Genomic DNA, 19,167 nt, shown 5'->3' on the forward strand with positions numbered 1-19,167 from the left:
GTTGTCTCGGAAGTGCTGGGGTTTTGTACCTCGGGTCACTTGGGGGGTTTCCGAGACCGGGATCGAGAGGCTATGTTCCGAGTAGCCTTTATGGCTGCGCCATTTAGCCGCCGCGTTCTCTCGGTCTGCGAGAGATGATGCCGAACTTTATTATGGAGATTTATGGTGCGGTAGTACTGGCCTCAGCAGAGCTCAAAATACTTGATGTGCTATTCGGTAGAAGATGAATAGAATAGAAATTATTTTAGGAAAGAGTTCTGCTACACCCGGTCATGCATGGGACATTTTCTCAGAAGTCCCACACGACAAAGTATTGTTGAAAATATAGGCCAGTGATGCTTGAAAGATATATATATATCGGGATCCGAAGATAAGCAGTATTTAGTTTACCCCGATGGCGACAGCAGTTAGAAACTGGGTGGGAACCATGACCTACGGTAGTAATAATCTAAAAATCTACAAATATAGAACGTAATGTCTTTGCCGCTAATATAATCACGTATTAGATGCATCGCGAAGGGGCTGCGTAGGGATAATTAGATTTTCCGTAAACTTCACTATCCAACCCACTTGATAGGTGTCCAACGCGGCTGTCCGATATTTCTTGCCAAGATTAGACTGCCAAAACAATTGCCTAATGTCACGCTGAGTGCTCGCCGAACGGTTATGTGGACATGGGTACCCCACTTTTTGTTTCTTCGACCTTCCCCATAACAGTTGGTACGAGATAGTGTAAACGGAAGACCTATGAATTCTTTCGATACTGTTTATCAAATATCGAGCGCCGATGATATAAGATCGAATTCTTTTTTATTATATCGTTCTCCCCAAACTTTGTATATAGTATCAGATACTATTAAGGGAAACATGGAATGAGAAAGCAGCTAATAAGGCCCCAAACAGGTATATAGAAACAATACGGAGTAGATATAAATTTATTTTGAAAAGGGGGGAAAGAAAAAAAAAAAAAAAAAAAAAAAAAAAAAAAAAAAAAAAAAAAAAAAAAAAAGAAAAAAAAAAAAAAAAAAAAAAAAAAAAAAAAAAAAAAAAAAAAAGAAAGACGAAGATGATGATGATGAAAGGAGAATATTGCAGGAAACTCCTATATGAAACACGAATGATTCACAGAGAGCCTTAGACCAAGCAACGATGACGACGTCTCTGGTGGTCACGGAGGTGATCCTTCCTACCAAAGGATTTGCCACAAACTGAACAGGAATACGCATCTGGGGAGATATGGATTGATTTAAGATGGCGGACAAGGTCCCCTTCAGTGCTGAACCGTGTGGAGCTGGAACAGCCTCGCCATTTGCACTCAAAGATTGGTGGGCTATGGGTATTAGATGGGGCACGAGGGATTCTACTGCATAAATATTGTACCGTTAAATATGCCATGTTGATGGTAGTAGATGAAGCGGGCCGCATACCTTCCCGGAGCTGGGTGTGGCTGGTGGCTCATGGCGCTATTGGGGGCAACCCAGGTTGGGTTCGTGTCTGCATTGCTATCCGTCCAGTCTACTGGTAGTCGCAGGGGCTGACCACCAGTAATACGAGTGGAAGCATACAAGGCAGGGATTTCCTCATAGGCAAAAGACGCTTGGGCAGTCTGCGCCACACCGCCTTGTGGTGGAATGTTTCTGTCTCTTGAAGGACCCCCCGCCGGATTGACTGTGCCAACACGCGGTTCAATACTACGGGGTGGACCAGTAATCGAGGTAAAGGCCCCATAGGCGTGATTTGCAAAGATGGAGGAGTCTGGCTGGGACACTGGAGCGGCTGATGACTGATGAAAGAGGTATTGACTGATGGGGAGGCGGTCTGGATGAGTACCAGCAGTGGTACTAGTAGTATCCTCTTGGAGCCCTAGAGAAAAACCGGTCGGCCATTCCATGATGAACTCGGATGGGTAATGGTAATGGCGAAAGAGATGATTCAGGTTTCAATGAGTGCTTTGGTGCTGGAAATTGGCCAGAGGTCATTAGAAAAGGTGCCCTTTTATATCCTAGAGAGGGCCTTCGTGCTGTGTTTTTCTGTATAGATGGATGGGCTTACGCTGGCACATGTTGATCCATTCGATCATCGGGGATCTTTGTGACAGCCCACGGTTTATCATCCCAAGATTTTGGACGAGACCAATCCCAGAGGGTGATACTCAGGCAAGACGCTAAACATGGCTGCGCTCCACCATCGTCGATTTCCTATTCGTGCAGCCCCCTGGCAGGGCTAAAGAAGGTGCATCGAGATTTTGGAAACCGCCAATAGAAGGAAGGAAACTGGCAGGGTATGTACCTTCCCGCCCACGCCTTGATTCGTCAGGCTTACTGCTCTAGTAATTCTACGTGTACTTGGTCCTTTTTGGCGCACCAGGCTGATGTGCACCTCACCATTTACTCCCCTATAAGTACCAGGCTGACTCCCACCGGAAAGAACGCTTTTCCTTCTACCTCTCAGGCACAAGACCACAACATCCGAGCATGGCTGACGCCATCTGGGAGTCCTACCGGCCCGAACTGGAGCGTCTCTACATCCATGAAGGCCAGAAATTGAGCGAAGTCAGGGAGTATATGCGAACTAAGTACGGGTTCGATGAAAGGTCAGTACAATTTTACCCTACTGCACCTACAGACACAGAGAAGCTCATATCAAAATAGAAAGTCACAGTACGAAAAATACTTCAAGCGATGGGGCCTGCGGAAAAATCATTCTCTGACCTCAGCGGAGGGCAAGTTTATCGGGCGGCGAGTCGACAAGAGAAAGAGGGAATACCAGAAAGAGAGCGAAGTGTATGTCGACGGGGTTCAATATCCCCCCAGCAAGCTGAAAAAGTCTCGATACAATACAACCTTTGTTTCGACGGTGGATAACCTTCCAAATGGTCTGTTCAGCGTGTTCCCATATCATCCTGCTCACACGAATCCCAGGCAGCTAATAGAGTCTTAGCTCCTTCTCCCAGCACTCCAGAAGGAATTGTTGTCTGCACTCCTGCAACGCCGGGTATGCGGCTCATTTGGAATCACTCCCTTCCATGGTTGCAATTTTCCAAGCTGCTCGAGCCTCGACGAGACGATAGTATGTTCCTAGGGCTATTCCTCCCTCTTCTGCAAAACTGACCTGAACGGTTGTATAGATCTGTCGTCCCTACCGCCCGCCCTCCTTGTGACATCGCCACAATCCCCTGGTGCTTTGACAAACAACATCAATCGAGACTTGATGCAACGACTAGGCTCGATAATTCCTTGGAAGACGCTGTCCCATCCACCCAATATCAATAGCCTTTCCCGTATAGTGACTGGACTTAGTATTCTGATGCCGGAAGAGTTCGATGGCCAGCATCGTAGCCTCGCCACAAGGTTGTGCAACTCCCCACGAACGACAACAGAGAGTCTTAACTTGGAACTATTTTTGTTGTCTAATAACTTCGTCTCCCACGGTCCAACTGGCAAATCCAAAGACACTATGGATGCCCATGACCGGAATGTGATGAAGTTGTTGCACATGTCTGGCTGGAAGACTATGAAGCACATTGGGATCTTGTTAACAACTCGAGAGCCCACCGCAGAGGCCATAGCAGAGAAACTATTTGCCAGTGCACTGCGACTCTTGAAACTGAACACTGTGAGAATGATGTTGGAGGCTGGAATGGACCCTGATAGTCGGGTGGACACATTTTACGACGGTCCTCTTACATGTTTACAATTTGCTGCTCAGATGGCGAGCCTTGAATTTGGCATTGAGACCGTCGAACTTCTTCTGTCTCACGGGGCCGATATCAACTTATCGTACAACGACTATCCCCCTCTTTATTATGCACTCAAATGCAAGAATACTGAGGCAATCAGGCTATTCCTGTCTCATAATGCATTTGTCACGCCATCCTGTCTCGCAACTGCTGCAGAGATCAGCGATATGGATCTGTTCATTGAGATACTAGATCGAGTCACCGACGTGAATGTACCATACGATGGGGATGATCTTAATCCTTTGGCGCGGGCAGTGGCGTGTGACAATCTTTCGACGGTCAACCTCCTTCTCTCAAGAGGGGCAGATATAAATGAACTTTTGGATATTGAGTTTGACAATGGCTGGGAAATGACTACAGTTGTGGGGCTTGCAGTCCGAGAAAAGAATTTGCAGATTATTCAGGCAATGCTCCAGTCCGGTGTCAACGTCGAACACAGACTACATAAGTTTCCTTGTGTTTCACCTCTTACCCTCGCTGTTGAGGCTGGTGATACAGGAATAGCCCAATTTTTACTTAAAGCGGGGTTTGACATTCAATCTGCATCTAAGGGCTGGAAACTATCACTCCTTGAACGTGCTCTCAAGCAGAAAGACGTGGAGATGAGTAAACTCCTGATAGAGTGGGGCGCTCAGAGACACATGGCTTACTCACGTAAACAGCAGAACTCTTCAGCTCTCCTCCTTGCTGTCCAGAACGGTTATAACGACATTGTTGATATGCTAGTCCAAGCAGGTGCACCATTGAATGAAGTCTACGGTGATGCGCCTGGAACAGTGCTTGCAGCAGCAATTGAAAAGGGAGATTTAATGCTCATTCAAATGCTGGAGTCCGCCGGTGCTACAATAATTGGGCCAAAGCTCCGAGGAATCGGAAATCTGGAACTCGCAATGTATCTACAAGAAAGGGGTGTACTGAAATACATTCTCGAAGTATGTGGAGGGAGAGTTCTGACCCGTGCAATTTCTACTGGAATGCCTGGATTGGCGCACTGGCTACTTGCTTATGATCTTGATGTTGACGGAAATCCCACTATGCTTGATATTTCCGAACATTCAGAAACTCCGTTGCAAGCCGCAATCAAAGCAGGATCCCTTTCCTTGGTGGAGATGATCATGGAACGTGGCGCTAGAGTGACCGACTGTGACCTTGCTGCAGCGGTGCATGTTGGTGACATTGATCTGCTGAGTCACCTTTCGGCCTTTTTCGTTGGGAGAGCACCCACCGCGATCGGATATGCGATTGTAATGGACAAAAAAGAAGCTATTAAACTCATACTCGATGCAGGTATCGAACCAACGGGGGCACCGCAAGGATTCTGCGAGGGATGGTACTGCGAAGAGGGTGCCGATTTCACACACGAGGACCCGCAATCAGTCCTTGAATTAGCGGCACAACAGGATGACAGATCAACTCTTCAGATTCTTCTCCAATATTGGGTCTGGGACAGTCAGATTATCGGCCGTGCATTGACAATGGCAGTTGTCTATCAACACACTGGGCTAATCGATGATATCCTGGAGCAGGCGGTGGACATGAATCAAGAGATTGATATTTACTACTATGACTGGGTGAATGAGGATGGTGAGGAAATACCAGAATGGTGTGAGATTCTCACTCCTCTACAGGCTGCAGTCAAGAACCAGCTGGTATCCATAGTTCAATGGTTAGTAAAAAACCCGCAAACCAATATTGACTACCTAGGGGAGGGCGAGGGTCGACGCACGGCGCTACAACATGCGGTGAATAACGGAAACATGGACCTGATCAATCTCCTTCTTGACCATGGAGCCAATGTCAACAGTGCACCATCAGAGAATGGCGGAGCTACCGCATTACAGATTGCCGCCATTCAAGGCTACCTGGGAATCGCTCGCAAGCTCATCGACCTAGACGCAGACGTTAATGCTGCTCCTGCGCAATTCAATGGCAGAACAGCCTTGGAGGGAGCGGCAGAGCACGGTCGAATTGACATGCTTCGGCTTCTTATTGACGAAAGAGCATCGCTGGTAGGCAAAGATGGTGAACGGCAATATCGGCGTGCCGTGGAATTGGCTGAGAATAATGGGCATATGGCGGCCGCGAGGCTCTTGAAATCGTTCAAGGATCAGGTGGAAGAAAGTGGTACTTGATTTATGTTGACCAACTAACTACGAAGGACTTTCCGGTATTATGTGTAATATATTCTCTTAATGGCTTAGAACGATCGGATCTATCTGTTTCCATTTTATTTCCTCGTCTTCGGGACTGAGACACTGTAAGGGTTACTTATCATATAGCGCCAATGGGATCATCCCAGTGGTTGATTGACTGGAGACCTACTACACTATCTACATGTCCCTGTTTTGGAGACCATTTATTCAGGAGCTTTGTTTGGTACCTATCAACGCTGCTTTTCATATGGTATGTGGTAATAGTACTCACTATATCATATTAAGAGACTGCTAGTATGCGCAGAACTATATTCGAGTTTCACATTTCACACACGATTAGTATGTACCATGACAATCATTGATGTAGTATGCACAACAACTACAGCACATGAATTTAAACTAAGATGATACTCGTCTACTAACAAGATACAGCGCTATTGATATCGACACTTATCTACCTGTATCCAGAAAACACTAACTAGACCAGCTCACAGCTTGGCCCGCCCAGCCTGTAGTCGGTCCCAATCCTTCGCCTCAAACGGCACATACTGGTTCCCCTGGAGCCAGTACATCCGGTCACTCGCCGGAACCAGCGCAGGATCCACTCCTTGTGTCCGGAGAGTGTGCTTCTGCTGCTTGTTGTTTCCCGTAGCCTGCATCTCAGCCGTGATTCGGAGAAACTGTGGAGCAGCAAACCGCGGAAGATTCTTCACCACATGCGCAGCCAAGCTGTTTAGACTCTCTTCAGATGGAGGGAGAACCACGGTCTGGTCCTCGGAGCGTGTCTGTTGCTGAAGAACAATGGCGGCGCAGCCAGCACGACCGTCATGGTTTGGCAACGCCACTCCGTAGACGTTGGCTTCGTGCACCTCCGGATGCACGCCTAGCACCTCGGCCACCTCGCTGGTGGACACGTTTTCGCTCTTCCATCGGAAGGTGTCACCTAGACGATCGGAAAAGTACCACCGACCGTCTTTGTCCCATCGGATCAAATCTCCGGATCGGTAGTAGGCGTCACCTTTGCGAAACACGTCGCGGAGTATCTTGCCGTCCGTGGCTTTGTTGTTCTTGTAATAACCGACAAAGTTCTCTCCGGGATCCTGCGGGTTGAGTGCATATAGCAACTCGCCCGGATCGCCCCGCGGGACCTTCTTGCAGAAACCGGACTTGGGATCACGCCAGGGTTGTTGGGTTTCTTGGTCAACTTCGACGATAGCGACACTACGACCGATGATCATACTGGTGAGGAACCCGCTACGGCCAATTGCACCCGCAGTAAAGTCGTTGGAGGAGATGTTGAACAAGCCACCTGGGCCTTCGGTAGAGGCATAAAATTCGGCAATCGTAGGGATATTGAACCGTTCCTTCACCCGGTTCCAAATGTCTGGACGCAGACCGTTGCCTAGGGCCAGGCGAATCTTATGCTTCTTGTCTAGGTTTTCCCCGGTGACGGGATCGATGGCGGGCGGCACTGCCAAGAGGTATCTCATGGTTTCACCCACGTATTGCACGATAGTCGCATCATTCTCACCGGCTTCCCGCATGAAGCTGCGAGCAGAGAACTTGCGGCCGATGATCAAAGCCGATCCTGTCCACAAACACGGCATGAGACCGAGGATGGCTGCGGATGAGTGATAAAGAGGCATGCACTATGATGAGATTAGTGTGATTGAGACACAGTACAGGAGTATCAAAGAAGCGTACCGTGAACATCCGGTCGTCCTTGGTCATCTTCAGCCAGGTATTGGTCATTACAGCACCAGCCCAGACCTTCCTCCAAGGAAGAATCGCAGGCTTGGGCAGGCCGGTAGTTCCACTCGTGTAGATGAGCGTGGCCATGTCGCGCAGCTGAGTGCCGCTCCGAGCTGCGTCGTCCTCCCGCGTAGGCTCCATTCCGAGGATCTGAGCCTCGACTTCCGGGGTGAAGAAGACCAGATTGACCGAATCACCTCCGTCTCGGAAGTCAGGAGAAGCAAATAACTCTAGTTGTTCGGACGTGAACTTTTGGCGAAGCTCCTCCTCAACGAGTAGCAGTCGTGCGCTTGAGGCCCGAACCGAATGTGTCAAGGGCTGCCCTGTCAGATTGTAATTGATAAAGGCGGGAGCAGCGCCAATACTCCAGAGACCCATCCAGATAAAAACGAACGTCGAGGAGTTCATGAAATCCATGGCGACGACTTCCCGGGACTTGACTCCGTGAACCTGCTTGAACCAGGTGCCATAGCGCAGCGCCAGCACGTACGTTTCGTGATATGTCCAGCTTTGTCCATTGTAGACGATGAACGGCCGATCCTTGGTTTTCGGATCGCGGGCATGCTGCTCCAGGACGTAAAAGAAATTGACCCGATCGGTTCGCTCAGATGACTTGGAGTTACTAGCTATACTGAGCATGGAGGAAATTGAATGTTTGTCTTGGAATAGAGAGAATTTGGCATTTAGATATGCGAGCGTGGCTACCAGCGCCGAGCCGGCGATCGGGAGAGGGACGGGGAGATCTGGTAGATCATCTAGTCAGTACCGGAATTCTAGCTATGCTTCATGTATAATTATGGTAGGGAGCTAACAGACCAAGTATCGCAGACATTTTGGGAGTTATTCCAACTGATAATGTTGGATGGATCGGAAGAAGCGGCACACTGATATGGTCTGCCCGTTGGTGGTCACCGGAAGGAAAGGGAAAAGGAAGGGAAGTAAGGAGACGAGCAGATGAGCCGGAAATGAGGATGCGCGCGGGGTATTAATACTAGCAGAGGAACAAAGAAACTGTTGGAGCGCGAGTTGGCATCGATGGAGCTTTTAGTTGACAGCCATGAGGCTGAGCCAACAAGATCCTTGTCATTCAATTCACTATTTAAATACTAGTAAGTATGTCGTTACGTGGAGAGGAGCGGGTGAACAGACTTACCTCGGCTGGACGGAACAAGCGCTAATGATGGGTTGTGCATCGAATGAAGCTGGTCACGGTCTCCACTAACCTGGAACTATTGTATTCAATGGTCCGACAAGAAAACCAGTTGATCAGGTGGAGACTCGCCAAGTTGGCTGGTGGCTGAATTAGCCAATGGGTCCGTGGAAAGTGTGGGAATAACCGAAAATAAGCCTCCGTTGGGGCTAATTCCATCCATCGCTACTACAATAAGAGCAATGACTATGGCCAGACTTATTGATTAAGTAACTCTGATGTTCGGGTTGATGCACGGGCTGATTGATGCACGGGTTGTACCTGAGTTCACCTTTCTCCGGTCAATGCATGCATGCTACTGTCCATGCAAGTTTGGCTTGGCTAGATATTGAATTCATTCTCTAACTTACTCAGCAGATCTCTCAACTAAGTCCGGTTTCTCACCGGCACGTTCCTATATTCACTGTCCATGAACGATCGCAACGCCTCCATGGCTTGTTCCAACACTTCCGTCTCACACACATACCCAATTCGAACATATCCCTCATAATCCCCTCCTTCCCCAAAACATAAGCTTCCAGGGACAAACATCACTCCGATCTTATGCTGGAGTTGTTCACAGAAGGCTACATCGTCCACTGGAAGGCCTTGGTTGTTAAAACGCACAAATGCCGTGGTACCTGCTCGCGGCTTAACCCAGTCACACGCCCACCGATGAGACTCGATGAATTTCTCCAAGATTGCCAGATTCCGGCGGGCCAAGTCAAGGTTTCGCCGAATGAGGTTGGGCTCACACGCGGGGGCCAAGGCGTAACTCGCAATAGCATCATCCAGCTGGCCGACGGAAATGGTTGTGTAGTCCCTGGTGCTGGCGCAGGCCTCAATGATTGAACGGTCGCGAGATGCAATCCATCCAACACGGAGTCCTGCCAAGCTATATGCTTTGGACATGGAGCCGGTCACTACGGTATGCTCGTATCCTAGAGACAGGAGCGATGGCGGGGCTTGGCCTTCCCCGACAGAGTGATACAGCGGTCGGTAAACCTCATCGGCATGGACAATGATGGATGAGCTTCGAGCTATTTCAACGATATCCTTCAATGTCTCCTGGGGTATCACCGCTCCGGTAGGATTTTGAGGGTTACTGTACGGCGAAATATCTTGATCAGAGAAGCCGGTCAGTGGAATTCGAGGGGTTTACTAACTTGAGGATAATCAGTTTGGTATTCGGACGGATAAGGCTCTTTAGTTCATTGATATCCAGCCTCCAGTTGTCTGCTTCTTTCGCCTTCCACAGACTCACCTCGGCCCCGAGCGATTCCGGGACTGAGTAGAGCTGCTGGTATGTGGGGTAATGGCAGATAACATGGTCGCCGGGCCCAACCAGAGTATAGAGCAGCAGAAAATTGGCTTGAATGGCGCCAGCAGTGATCAAGACATTGTCCGATGGCAAGGGTGACTGATCTGAGTACAGCCTTGCCAGGTTTCCCCGGAGTCGTTCCGACCCACGAATAGCTCCGTAGGTGAGCTTAATGCTCAAATCCAATGGGTCGGACTTGTCCTCCGACAGCTCCCGGAGATCATTAAATGAAATTGACGCACAGCATGTTTCTGCCACATTGTATTTGGCTGTGGTTTCATATTTGTCCATCCACTTGCACAGAGTAGCATGGTTAGCTTCATATAGTTAAAATATGCGGGGTTGTCCGGTTGGGGAGGGGTCATACTTGTTCCACGGCGAACTCTTTGATGTGCACCATCGCGAAGGCTTTCTAAAGACAGACACTTGTTCGCTTCAAAAAACAACACGATCCTTTCTCAACAATGACTCAATGAGTCGGAATGCTTTTATATCTGGGGGAATTCAGGTACCGAGTCACGTGAGAGTCGAATATGGGGTTTCCCGATTGGGTGAAACGGAGGAGAAGTGGATGAATCCAGGCAAATCCAGCGAATGACCGGCTAATTTACGCTTGCCGTCAACATGGACCATCGGAATATATTTGAGGCCATCTTAACGCGCCCTGTAGGTGACAGAATGATCCACAGTAGACCAGTATATGCCGTAGTTACTTTGAAGCAACGTAGGTTGCGGTAGGTACCCGATAATACCACATCGCGCCGGGCTATCATTGGGTGGGTGCCCCAGGCTGTCAGGCCACGGGTTGGCGCTTCTCCGCCCTCGTCATCGCCTCAACCTGTTTCCCCATCCAGCCTCTCCTCTTCCCACCCACCTTTACCGCTCCTTTCGTGGCTCTTTGATTGTGGTTTGTGTCGGTGCAATCACGTTGGTGGATATTCTGTTTTCCTGAACCTGTCAGGGAAGCCTTACAGTCCTTTAGATTGTATCCAGATGTGCTATCCTTTATTGTGATTCTCAGGCGTTCATTGTCGTCGCTGCTTACTCCGCACCCGGTCTCTCGGTCCGACAGCCCATCAGCTTGCCAGCTACCTACTAACTCAAGTGCGAAGGCAGCTCTCGCACTTTTGAGCCAGCATGCGGCTGCCATCGTCACTCCAGCTATCCCTCGCCCTCACCCTCTCACTCTCGGCCTCTACGGTCGCAGCACGGAGCAACTACTCCGAGGCCGCCCTCGTATCTCCGCTCTTCTCCGCACTCGACGATCGTCCAGACGGTTGCCCGCCGTGCTTCAACTGCCAACTAGACGCGTTCCAATGCGCCCAGTTTGCTGACTGCGATAAATTCACTGGGAAATGTGTTTGTCCACCAGGGTTTGGTGGCGATGACTGCGCGCAGCCTCTGTGTGGGTCGCTGGCCGATGGCCATCAGAGGTCTCCCCGGCAGGGCGACCAGTGCTCGTGCGAAGATGGCTGGGAAGGAATCAACTGCAACGTGTGCCAAACGGATGATGCATGCAATGCGATGATGCCAGAAGGTGAAGGGGGTGTTTGCTACAAACAGGGTGTTACCGTCAAAGAGAACTTTCAGATGTGTGATGTGACCAATCGCAAGATCCTTGATCAGCTCAAGGAGCGCAAGCCACAGGTGACGTTCTCTTGCGAGGCCGAAGACCAGACCTGCAACTTTCAGTTCTGGGTGGGCCGAGTAGAATCGTTCTATTGTGGATTGGATAAGTGCCAATGGGGCTTGGAGACTACTCATAGTCAAAACAAAACCCACTACACGTGCGAAAACATCAACTGCGAGTGTATCCCAGGACGCATGCTTTGTGGCGAGGAAGGATCTATCGATATCGGCGACTTTCTCCGAGAGTCAATCGTGGGACCTGCTACGTTCTCCTCGATCTCCACTGAGGGTGGCAGTCCGGAAGATGGTAGCACGTTCCAGGAGCCAGCTATGGACGAGTTGATTAAAGCTGTTTTTGGCGACAAGAGTATTACTCTGAATTGCAATGCCGGCGAGTGTCTGTATCGGACAGATGTTCCTGGCTACACGCGCCCGGTCAAACAAATCAACACCCCTCTTATCGCCGGCGTCATCGCAGGATGTGCCCTCTTCGTCGTTGCTGTCATTCTGTCTGTATGGTATCTTTCACGGAGGTCGTATTTCGGTCGCATTCAGCTGCCCCTTTCGGACGACGAGGACGACGAAGCGGCCAAGCTCCTGGCAGAACACAAACCAGCAGCCTTGTATTGGGACAGTGTCTCGTACTACTTGAATGGAAAGGAAATTCTAAGTGGCATTCAGGGTTCTTCTCAGCCTGGTCAGATCACAGCCATAATGGGCGCCTCGGGTGCAGGAAAGACGACCTTCCTTGACATCCTTGCTCGGAAGAACAAGCGGGGTACCGTCCGTGGCGATTTCTATGTCAATGGGGAGAAGATCAGCGACCATGACTTCAAGAGTATGATTGGTTTTGTAGATCAGGAAGATACTATGCTCCCCACCCTGACTGTGCACGAGACTATCTTGACAAGTGCGTTGCTGCGGTTGCCGCGAGACATGAGCAGGGCTGCGAAGGAGCAGCGCGTGTTTGAAGTTGAAAGGCAACTTGGGATATCCCATATCAAGGACCAATTGATCGGATCTGAAGAAGGCAGAGGTCGGGGCATCTCGGGTGGTGAGAAGCGCCGAGTTGGCATCGCATGCGAGTTGGTTACCAGCCCGAGCATTCTTTTCTTGGATGAGCCTACAAGTGGATTGGTAAGATGCATCAGCCCAATTAACACTGTGCTTTTCTGACTAGCTTTTTAGGACGCATACAATGCATTCAATGTGATTGAGTGCTTGGTGACATTGGCAAAAACTTATAATCGCACTGTCATCTTCACAATTCACCAACCGCGCTCCAACATCGTTGCTTTGTTTGACCGACTGATTCTCCTAGCTAAAGGAAAGACCGTCTATTCCGGTCCATTCTCCACTTGCCAAAGATACTTCGACCATTCGGGTTACTCTTGCCCACCAGGCTTCAACATTGCTGACTATCTTGTCGACCTCACGATGCACGCTAGTGTGACCCGCTCTCACAGCGACGAGATTAACTCCCCCTTACTAGATGTGCGGGTCGATCCCCCTAAGACGGCGTCAAGCAGCCTGCGAGCCGTCAAATCTGTGGCTAGTGCATCCAACGCGAGCTTCGAGGATAGCAGCAGTACTTTCGATGCGAACCGGCGACCGAAGAGTAAGCGGCGCGTCTCCCTCAAACAGAAACAGGACAGACAGCTCTACTCGCGCAAGAAGGACCCAGAAGCTCCCCCTACCCCGAAAACTGATGAAGAAGACGAGCCATTGGATGATGCCGCCGAGGACAATCAGCAATGGCTGCGTCTTTCTCGTCAAACAGGAACCGCTCCATCTCAAATCATGGATGACCCTGATCAGCTACCCCCAGCGGCCCCCGGACAGACAGACCTTGACATCTTGGTTGCAAACTATGCGGCATCGGACATCGCACGCTCCGTGCATGATGAGATCGTGGCGGCCATACAGCATGCACGCGCGGCGAACGGGTATACCAACCCCGAGCTGATGTCTGCTCCTACTGGAACCGGCAAGACATACGCTCGCATTGGCCTCTTGCGACAGTTCCTGATCCTGTCGCAACGAACCTGGCGTAACCTGTATCGGAATCCTATGTTGATGCTCACGCATTATGCCATTTCTATCCTGCTTGCTGTTCTGTGCGGTTATCTCTTCTACGGCTTGACCGACGACATCAAGGGCTTCCAGAATCGGTTGGGTCTTTTCTTCTTCATTCTCGCATTGTTTGGATTTAGCACGCTTACCAGTCTAACGGTATTCTCCGGGGAGCGGCTTCTGTTTGTACGCGAGCGAGCTAATGGCTACTACCACCCGATTACCTACTTTGCGGCCAAGGTGGTGTTTGACATTGTGCCCCTTCGCCTCCTCCCCCCTATTATCATGGGTATCATTGTGTATCCCATGACTGGCTTGATCCCGGCTTGGGGCGAATTCTTCCGTTTCATCTTGGTACTGGTTCTGTTCAACCTAGCGGCCGCCAATATTTGCTTGTTCATCGGTATTATTTTCCGGGATGGAGGCGTGGCCAATTTGATTGGGAGCTTGGTGATGCTGTTCAGTCTGCTCTTCGCTGGTCTCCTGCTCAACCACGATGCCATTCCCAAGTCTGCCTTGTGGCTGCAAACTGTGAGTATCCACGAATCTTTTGTCGCTTTGTTGATAGAATATTGTGCAAGTTGCTGACTCCTGATAGCTTTCCATCTTCCACTACGGCTTCGAGGCTCTGATCGTCAATGAAGTAACATATCTGACCTTGATTGATCATAAGTACGGCCTCGACATTGAAGTTCCCGGTGCATCTATTCTGAGCGCTTTTGGATTTGATACCCAAGCTCTGTGGACCGATGTCATCGGACTGGCCGTCATCTCGGGTGCATTCATCGTAATCGCATATGGCGCGATGCATATTCTGCTGGTAGAGAAGCGGTGATAGTCTGATAAAGATGATCGCGATCATCTATGCCGACACACTTGATTTTGTTTTATTATGCAGCCCACGGGCTATGGTTGTTTTTGTGTACTGGTATTGACTCCGTGATGAGCATTTTGATACGACATTTTTTTCCTGTTTCTGCTTTTTAGTTCTGTTCTTGCCACGGATCTCCATTGCAACGTTAGCTAGCTAATGACGGGTTATATCTATGTAAATAGAGGTCAATTATTGTTGAAGGTGCTTCTACTGCATATACTTGGTGATGGTGATGCTATAATGCGGACTTGCGGGCTGGCCAGTAGAAGCCGCCAGATGCGGATGGAAGCACGTGTTTCCCCACGTCATCGACATGTGTTTGTGATGGCAGAAATACTATGCTATGTTGTGCCCATACCGCCATTTCACAGTGTTTACTGAATAGTTGAGCCTTCATATTCTGGTAGATCTTTGCTTTAATGATATCATACGCTTGTTAAGCTCTGCAGCAAAAGCTTTCGTAATCGATACTGCGGTGGTGGTGATTCGCAATAGTGGCCGATGCCGCGTTTACTAGTATCCGATAGCGGCTGAGCATCAACAGACGCATAATTCGCGGTCATGGCCATAATTGCTTTTCTTGCGCACACTGGGATTATGGTCCTGATTTCCAGTGTCAGATAGATAGTAATCGATCGTAATAATAATGGGTTGAGATTAGAAGTCAACTCCACGGACTTGACAGCAGATCGCGGGTCACTCCCCCGGAAGAGCCTCACCGCCTGCCAGCTCCAATCGCGGCTTTCCCCCATCGGTTCGAATCCACAATCAAGTCCAACTTCCTTCGTCTTCAGTTCTCACCTTCTACCCCTTCACCTCTGTTTCCTCCAGTTCTATCTTCCTGCCCCCGAGCACGGCCACCTCTCCGCTCCTCTCCTCCTTCTTGCCTTCTTGTTAGCACCCTTTTCGAGTCTCTTTCAAGCATCTCTTTTCCATCTTGCCCACCATGTCCGGTGAAGCCTGGCTCTATCTGTTGGCGGTGTTGATTAACGCCGTCAACCTGTTCCTGCAGGTCTTCTTTACTATCATGTACAGCGACCTGGAATGGTATGTTCTTGTCTATATCCTCCCTATTGTCTCGCCGGTATCTGTCGTGTGCGTGGACGAGCTCTTGTGAGCCGCATGGGAGCTTGCCATGGATTGCGACAGCGTGATGGAACCCAACCAGCTAACCATCCCGGTTCGCTCCCGCAGTGACTACATCAACCCCATTGATCTGTGCAACCGCCTCAACGCCTACATTGTGCCCGAGGCCGCCGTTCACGCTTTCCTGACATTCCTGTTCATCATCAATGGCTACTGGGTCGCCATCGTCCTGAACCTGCCTCTGTTGGCGTTCAACGCTAAGAAGTAATGCTGTCCTTCCAGCTCCGCCATGGTGTAGCCCAACTAACACAACCGCCCTTTTTGCAGGATCTACGAGAACCAGCACCTCCTGGATGCGACCGAGATCTTCCGCAAGCTGAACGTGCACAAGAAGGTTAGACTGCATTATCTCAATCCCGCTATTGAAGGCGGACCGAGCGCTGACACACATTGCAGGAATCTTTCATCAAGCTGGGCTTCCACCTTTTGATGTTCTTCTTCTACCTCTACAGCATGATCGTCGCCCTGATCCGCGACGAGTCTCACTGACTTCGCGGCAAGACGGAACACGCACTGCGCAACGGCCGCCCGGGCTGAAGTGTCATGTAGTGCGATTGTCTTGACTTCTCCTTTGGCTAGGGAAGATTGGACGGAGCATGGTTCTGCGAGTATCGGTCTCGCTGCTGTATCCCGACGCAACTTGCGCCTCTCGTCCCGGCTGCTTGACACTGTCGTCGGTGTGCCGGCGCGTGCAGCAGAAGAGACCTTGTATATGACGTGACTATGAAAGCATATCATTGATGACAGCGAACGCGTGAGGTCTCAAGATCTTGATGTTTTTTTAGGTTTGCGGAAGAGAGATGGGCGATAGATGAGGTAATCCGATCGCCTGGGAGCAGCACGCCGGAGAGGCTGCTTGAGTTGTTCTTGTTTGCTTAGTGTACTTTCCTTGGGTTTCTGATGTTGCTAATTTCCTGTTAATGTCTTCAATAATGGTGCTGTATATACCTCAGCGGTGTGACAATGAGCGCGTACGATATCTTGATTCCTTGTAGAAGCACAGCTATGTAGATAGTAGTAGATAGTAGGGTTGGTTGTCCGCCGGAGATTCTTGCGCGGGCGGTGCTTCCGCCTTCCGTAAAAGTCGGGCGTGGGACTTCTGCCGATCGTAGAAACCAAGCTTGCTTTCACTTCATTTCTCGCCGCATCGGGGAAGTTCAATCTGTTCAATTCTTCCCTGAATCACAGCCATCGCAGCAATCATGGCATCGTTACTCGGCGCCGGCTACGAGTCTAGCGACGATGACTCGGCGAAGCCCACTCAAACCCAACCTACGGTGCCCTCAGCGACCACGATTGTCGCGGCGCCAGAAGTGAACACAGAGGTTTGGTCCCCCAGTTTCTCTTGAAGTCGCTGCTATGCAATGAATCCCCCATGATTACCAAATTTGGAATGTCTGGTGTATCTAACAACCCTACAGGATCAAGCCCATATGCAGATGATGCTCGCTAACACCTCATCCACCGCGCTCACCTACAACGCTACCTACGATGATCTCTCCCGGCCGTCTCAAGGGCCCGTCAACCCCTTCAAACCTGCCGGACCAGCAAATGGTCTCAAGCGCAAGAATGTCCCGACCGGTTTCGCCGAAGAAGCGGCCATCAGTGAGGCGACCTTCGCCGCGCAACACCGCACCTTCCAGAGTCTCGGCTACACGCGCAACCCAGGTCTCCCGGGCCAATTTGTCGGCAATCTCGATAATGCAGCCCAGTTCGGTGGCCGCGATGTTATTCAGATGAAGCCCTCCAAGGAGGCCTCTGCAGCGCTGCGCGCCAAGCGGCAAAAGAAGGGCGACCCCAGCATCGTTGAAGGTGAAGGTGCCTACCTCGGCCCATGGGCGAAATACCAACGCGAGGAGTTTTACGAGGAGGAGGCCGCTGACGAGGATCGCGAACTCGCCAGCGATGAGGAGTACGTCGAGGTGGATGAAGAGGAGGACCTGGCCCCGTCAGCCATGCCTGCCATGAGCAAAGAAGCCACCGACTACCAAGACGACACGACCAAGGTCGAATCCACCGAATTCCACGGCACAGAGCAGTTCGACTACCTGGGCCGCACGTACATGCACATTCCTCAAGATCTGGACATCGACCTCCGCAAAGACCCCGGCAGCGTCAAGAACTTCATCCCCAAGAAACTCATTCATACCTGGAAATCGCACACCAAGGCCATCACCTCTCTCCGCTTCTTCCCCCGCTCCGGCCACCTCCTCCTCTCCTCCGCCGCCGACGGCAAAGCCAAAATCTGGGACGCCTACCACTCCCGCGAACTGCTACGCACTTTCTCCGGCCACTCCAAGGCCATTACAGACACCGACTTCCACCCCAGCGGCACCACCTTCCTCACAGCCTCCTACGACCGCCAGATCAAGCTCTGGGACACCGAATACGGCAAATGTCTCGGCCGCTTCAGCACAGGCAAGACCCCGCACGTCATCCGCTTCAACCCAGGCGCCGAACACTCCCACGAATTCCTGGCCGGTATGTCCGACAAGAAGATCGTGCAATTCGACACCCGCTCCGGCGAACTGGTCCAAGAATACGACCACCACCTGGCAGCCATCAACACCATCACCTTCGTCGACGACAACCGCCGCTTCATCTCCACCTCCGACGACAAGTCCCTCCGCGCCTGGGAATACGGCATTCCCGTCCCCATCAAATTCATCGCCGAACCATACATGTTCGCCCTCACCCGCGCCACCCCCCACCCCAACGGCAAATACGTCGCCTTCCAATCCGGCGATAACCAGATCGTCGTGTACGGCGCCACAGACAAGTTCCGCCAGAACCGGAAGAAGAGTTTCCGCGGCCACAACAATGCCGGCTACGCCATTGATATTAAGATCTCCCCTGACGGACAGTTCATTGCCTCCGGTGATAGTGGCGGCTATGTCTGCTTCTGGGATTGGAAGACGGGTAAAATGTACCATAAGATCCTGGCTGGTGGGAAGGAAGGTGGCGCGACTACTTGTCTCGATTGGCATCCGCAGGAAACTAGCAAGGTTGTTACGGGTGGGTTGGATGGGTTGATCAAGTATTGGGATTAGGGTTGTTTCGTTCGCTGTTTCTTTTCTGTATAGGTGTTTTTGTGTGTTGTGTAATAGATATAGTATGCATGAAATGGGTTATAACGGCTACATGATGATGCGTTTTTGAACGTGACGTATATCATTGCTTGATTGTATTGTCTTAACAACTTAACAGATAATATACTAGTAGTGCTTTGTAGATAGATAGAATGAAAGGGTAGGTAGTATGATTAGTTAAATCAAGTCATGAAATCTACTA

At 50.4% G+C, this 19,167-nt stretch overlaps 6 protein-coding genes across 6 annotated transcripts; 4 read left to right on the forward strand and 2 right to left on the reverse strand.

The window, feature by feature from the left end:
• Window positions 1-1,075: 1,075 nt before the first annotated feature.
• BO88DRAFT_115846 (C2H2-type zinc finger protein) lies at window positions 1,076-2,128 on the reverse strand. The gene is made up of 2 exons (XM_025701309.1): window positions 1,428-2,128; window positions 1,076-1,363 (listed from the first exon to the last, which is right to left on the reverse strand). The coding sequence occupies exons 1-2, from the start codon at window positions 1,889-1,891 to the stop codon at window positions 1,135-1,137; spliced, it is 693 nt and encodes a 230-aa protein (XP_025560133.1). The 5' UTR covers window positions 1,892-2,128; the 3' UTR covers window positions 1,076-1,134.
• A 346-nt stretch (window positions 2,129-2,474) lies between these two features.
• Window positions 2,475-5,871, forward strand: BO88DRAFT_437239 (ankyrin; the record flags this gene model as incomplete). The annotated part of the gene is made up of 4 exons (XM_025709617.1): window positions 2,475-2,593; window positions 2,652-2,875; window positions 2,926-3,069; window positions 3,128-5,871. 4 exons carry the CDS (start codon window positions 2,475-2,477, stop codon window positions 5,869-5,871), a joined length of 3,231 nt encoding a protein of 1,076 aa, XP_025560134.1.
• Window positions 5,872-6,262: 391 nt separating this feature from the next.
• BO88DRAFT_393243 (putative long-chain fatty acid transporter) lies at window positions 6,263-10,716 on the reverse strand. The gene is made up of 6 exons (XM_025705098.1): window positions 10,522-10,716; window positions 10,000-10,448; window positions 9,222-9,938; window positions 8,798-8,802; window positions 7,597-8,387; window positions 6,263-7,541 (listed from the first exon to the last, which is right to left on the reverse strand). Exons 1-6 carry the CDS (start codon window positions 10,552-10,554, stop codon window positions 6,381-6,383), a joined length of 3,156 nt encoding a protein of 1,051 aa, XP_025560135.1. The 5' UTR covers window positions 10,555-10,716; the 3' UTR covers window positions 6,263-6,380.
• A 309-nt stretch (window positions 10,717-11,025) lies between these two features.
• BO88DRAFT_393249 (putative ATP-dependent permease ADP1) lies at window positions 11,026-15,030 on the forward strand. Its single transcript, XM_025705099.1, has 3 exons — window positions 11,026-12,920; window positions 12,972-14,387; window positions 14,455-15,030. Exons 1-3 carry the CDS (start codon window positions 11,292-11,294, stop codon window positions 14,689-14,691), a joined length of 3,282 nt encoding a protein of 1,093 aa, XP_025560136.1. The 5' UTR covers window positions 11,026-11,291; the 3' UTR covers window positions 14,692-15,030.
• A 478-nt stretch (window positions 15,031-15,508) lies between these two features.
• BO88DRAFT_406809 (cornichon family protein) lies at window positions 15,509-16,854 on the forward strand. The gene is made up of 4 exons (XM_025707251.1): window positions 15,509-15,777; window positions 15,925-16,080; window positions 16,144-16,210; window positions 16,273-16,854. The coding sequence occupies exons 1-4, from the start codon at window positions 15,677-15,679 to the stop codon at window positions 16,363-16,365; spliced, it is 417 nt and encodes a 138-aa protein (XP_025560137.1). The 5' UTR covers window positions 15,509-15,676; the 3' UTR covers window positions 16,366-16,854.
• A 268-nt stretch (window positions 16,855-17,122) lies between these two features.
• On the forward strand, window positions 17,123-19,023 carry BO88DRAFT_406810 (WD40 repeat domain-containing protein). The gene has a single exon (XM_025707252.1). The coding sequence runs from the start codon at window positions 17,310-17,312 to the stop codon at window positions 18,924-18,926; it is 1,617 nt and encodes a 538-aa protein (XP_025560138.1). The 5' UTR covers window positions 17,123-17,309; the 3' UTR covers window positions 18,927-19,023.
• Window positions 19,024-19,167: the final 144 nt, after the last annotated feature.

This window comes from Aspergillus vadensis (assembly GCF_003184925.1).
Source record: "Aspergillus vadensis CBS 113365 unplaced genomic scaffold BO88scaffold_21, whole genome shotgun sequence".
Lineage (NCBI taxonomy): Eukaryota > Fungi > Ascomycota > Eurotiomycetes > Eurotiales > Aspergillaceae > Aspergillus > Aspergillus vadensis.

Excerpts from the sequence above, each read along its gene's own strand:
- BO88DRAFT_406809 (XM_025707251.1), top strand. The coding sequence starts at position 15,677 with ATGTCCGGTGAAGCCTGGCTCTATCTGTTGGCGGTGTTGATTAACGCC. Across the intron at positions 15,778-15,924 it reads ATGTACAGCGACCTGGAATG|TGACTACATCAACCCCATTG; the intron begins GTATGTTCTTGT and ends TCGCTCCCGCAG. Across the intron at positions 16,081-16,143 it reads TTGGCGTTCAACGCTAAGAA|GATCTACGAGAACCAGCACC; the intron begins GTAATGCTGTCC and ends CCCTTTTTGCAG.
- BO88DRAFT_115846 (XM_025701309.1), bottom strand. The coding sequence starts at position 1,891 with ATGGAATGGCCGACCGGTTTTTCTCTAGGGCTCCAAGAGGATACTACT. Across the intron at positions 1,364-1,427 it reads CCACACCCAGCTCCGGGAAG|TAGAATCCCTCGTGCCCCAT; the intron begins GTATGCGGCCCG and ends ATATTTATGCAG.
- BO88DRAFT_406810 (XM_025707252.1), top strand. The coding sequence starts at position 17,310 with ATGCAGATGATGCTCGCTAACACCTCATCCACCGCGCTCACCTACAAC.
- BO88DRAFT_393243 (XM_025705098.1), bottom strand. The coding sequence starts at position 10,554 with ATGGTGCACATCAAAGAGTTCGCCGTGGAACAA. Across the intron at positions 10,449-10,521 it reads AAGAGTTCGCCGTGGAACAA|TGGATGGACAAATATGAAAC; the intron begins GTATGACCCCTC and ends ACTCTGTGCAAG. Across the intron at positions 7,542-7,596 it reads AGGACGACCGGATGTTCACG|TGCATGCCTCTTTATCACTC; the intron begins GTACGCTTCTTT and ends ATCTCATCATAG.
- BO88DRAFT_393249 (XM_025705099.1), top strand. The coding sequence starts at position 11,292 with ATGCGGCTGCCATCGTCACTCCAGCTATCCCTCGCCCTCACCCTCTCA. Across the intron at positions 12,921-12,971 it reads ATGAGCCTACAAGTGGATTG|GACGCATACAATGCATTCAA; the intron begins GTAAGATGCATC and ends CTAGCTTTTTAG. Across the intron at positions 14,388-14,454 it reads CTGCCTTGTGGCTGCAAACT|CTTTCCATCTTCCACTACGG; the intron begins GTGAGTATCCAC and ends GACTCCTGATAG.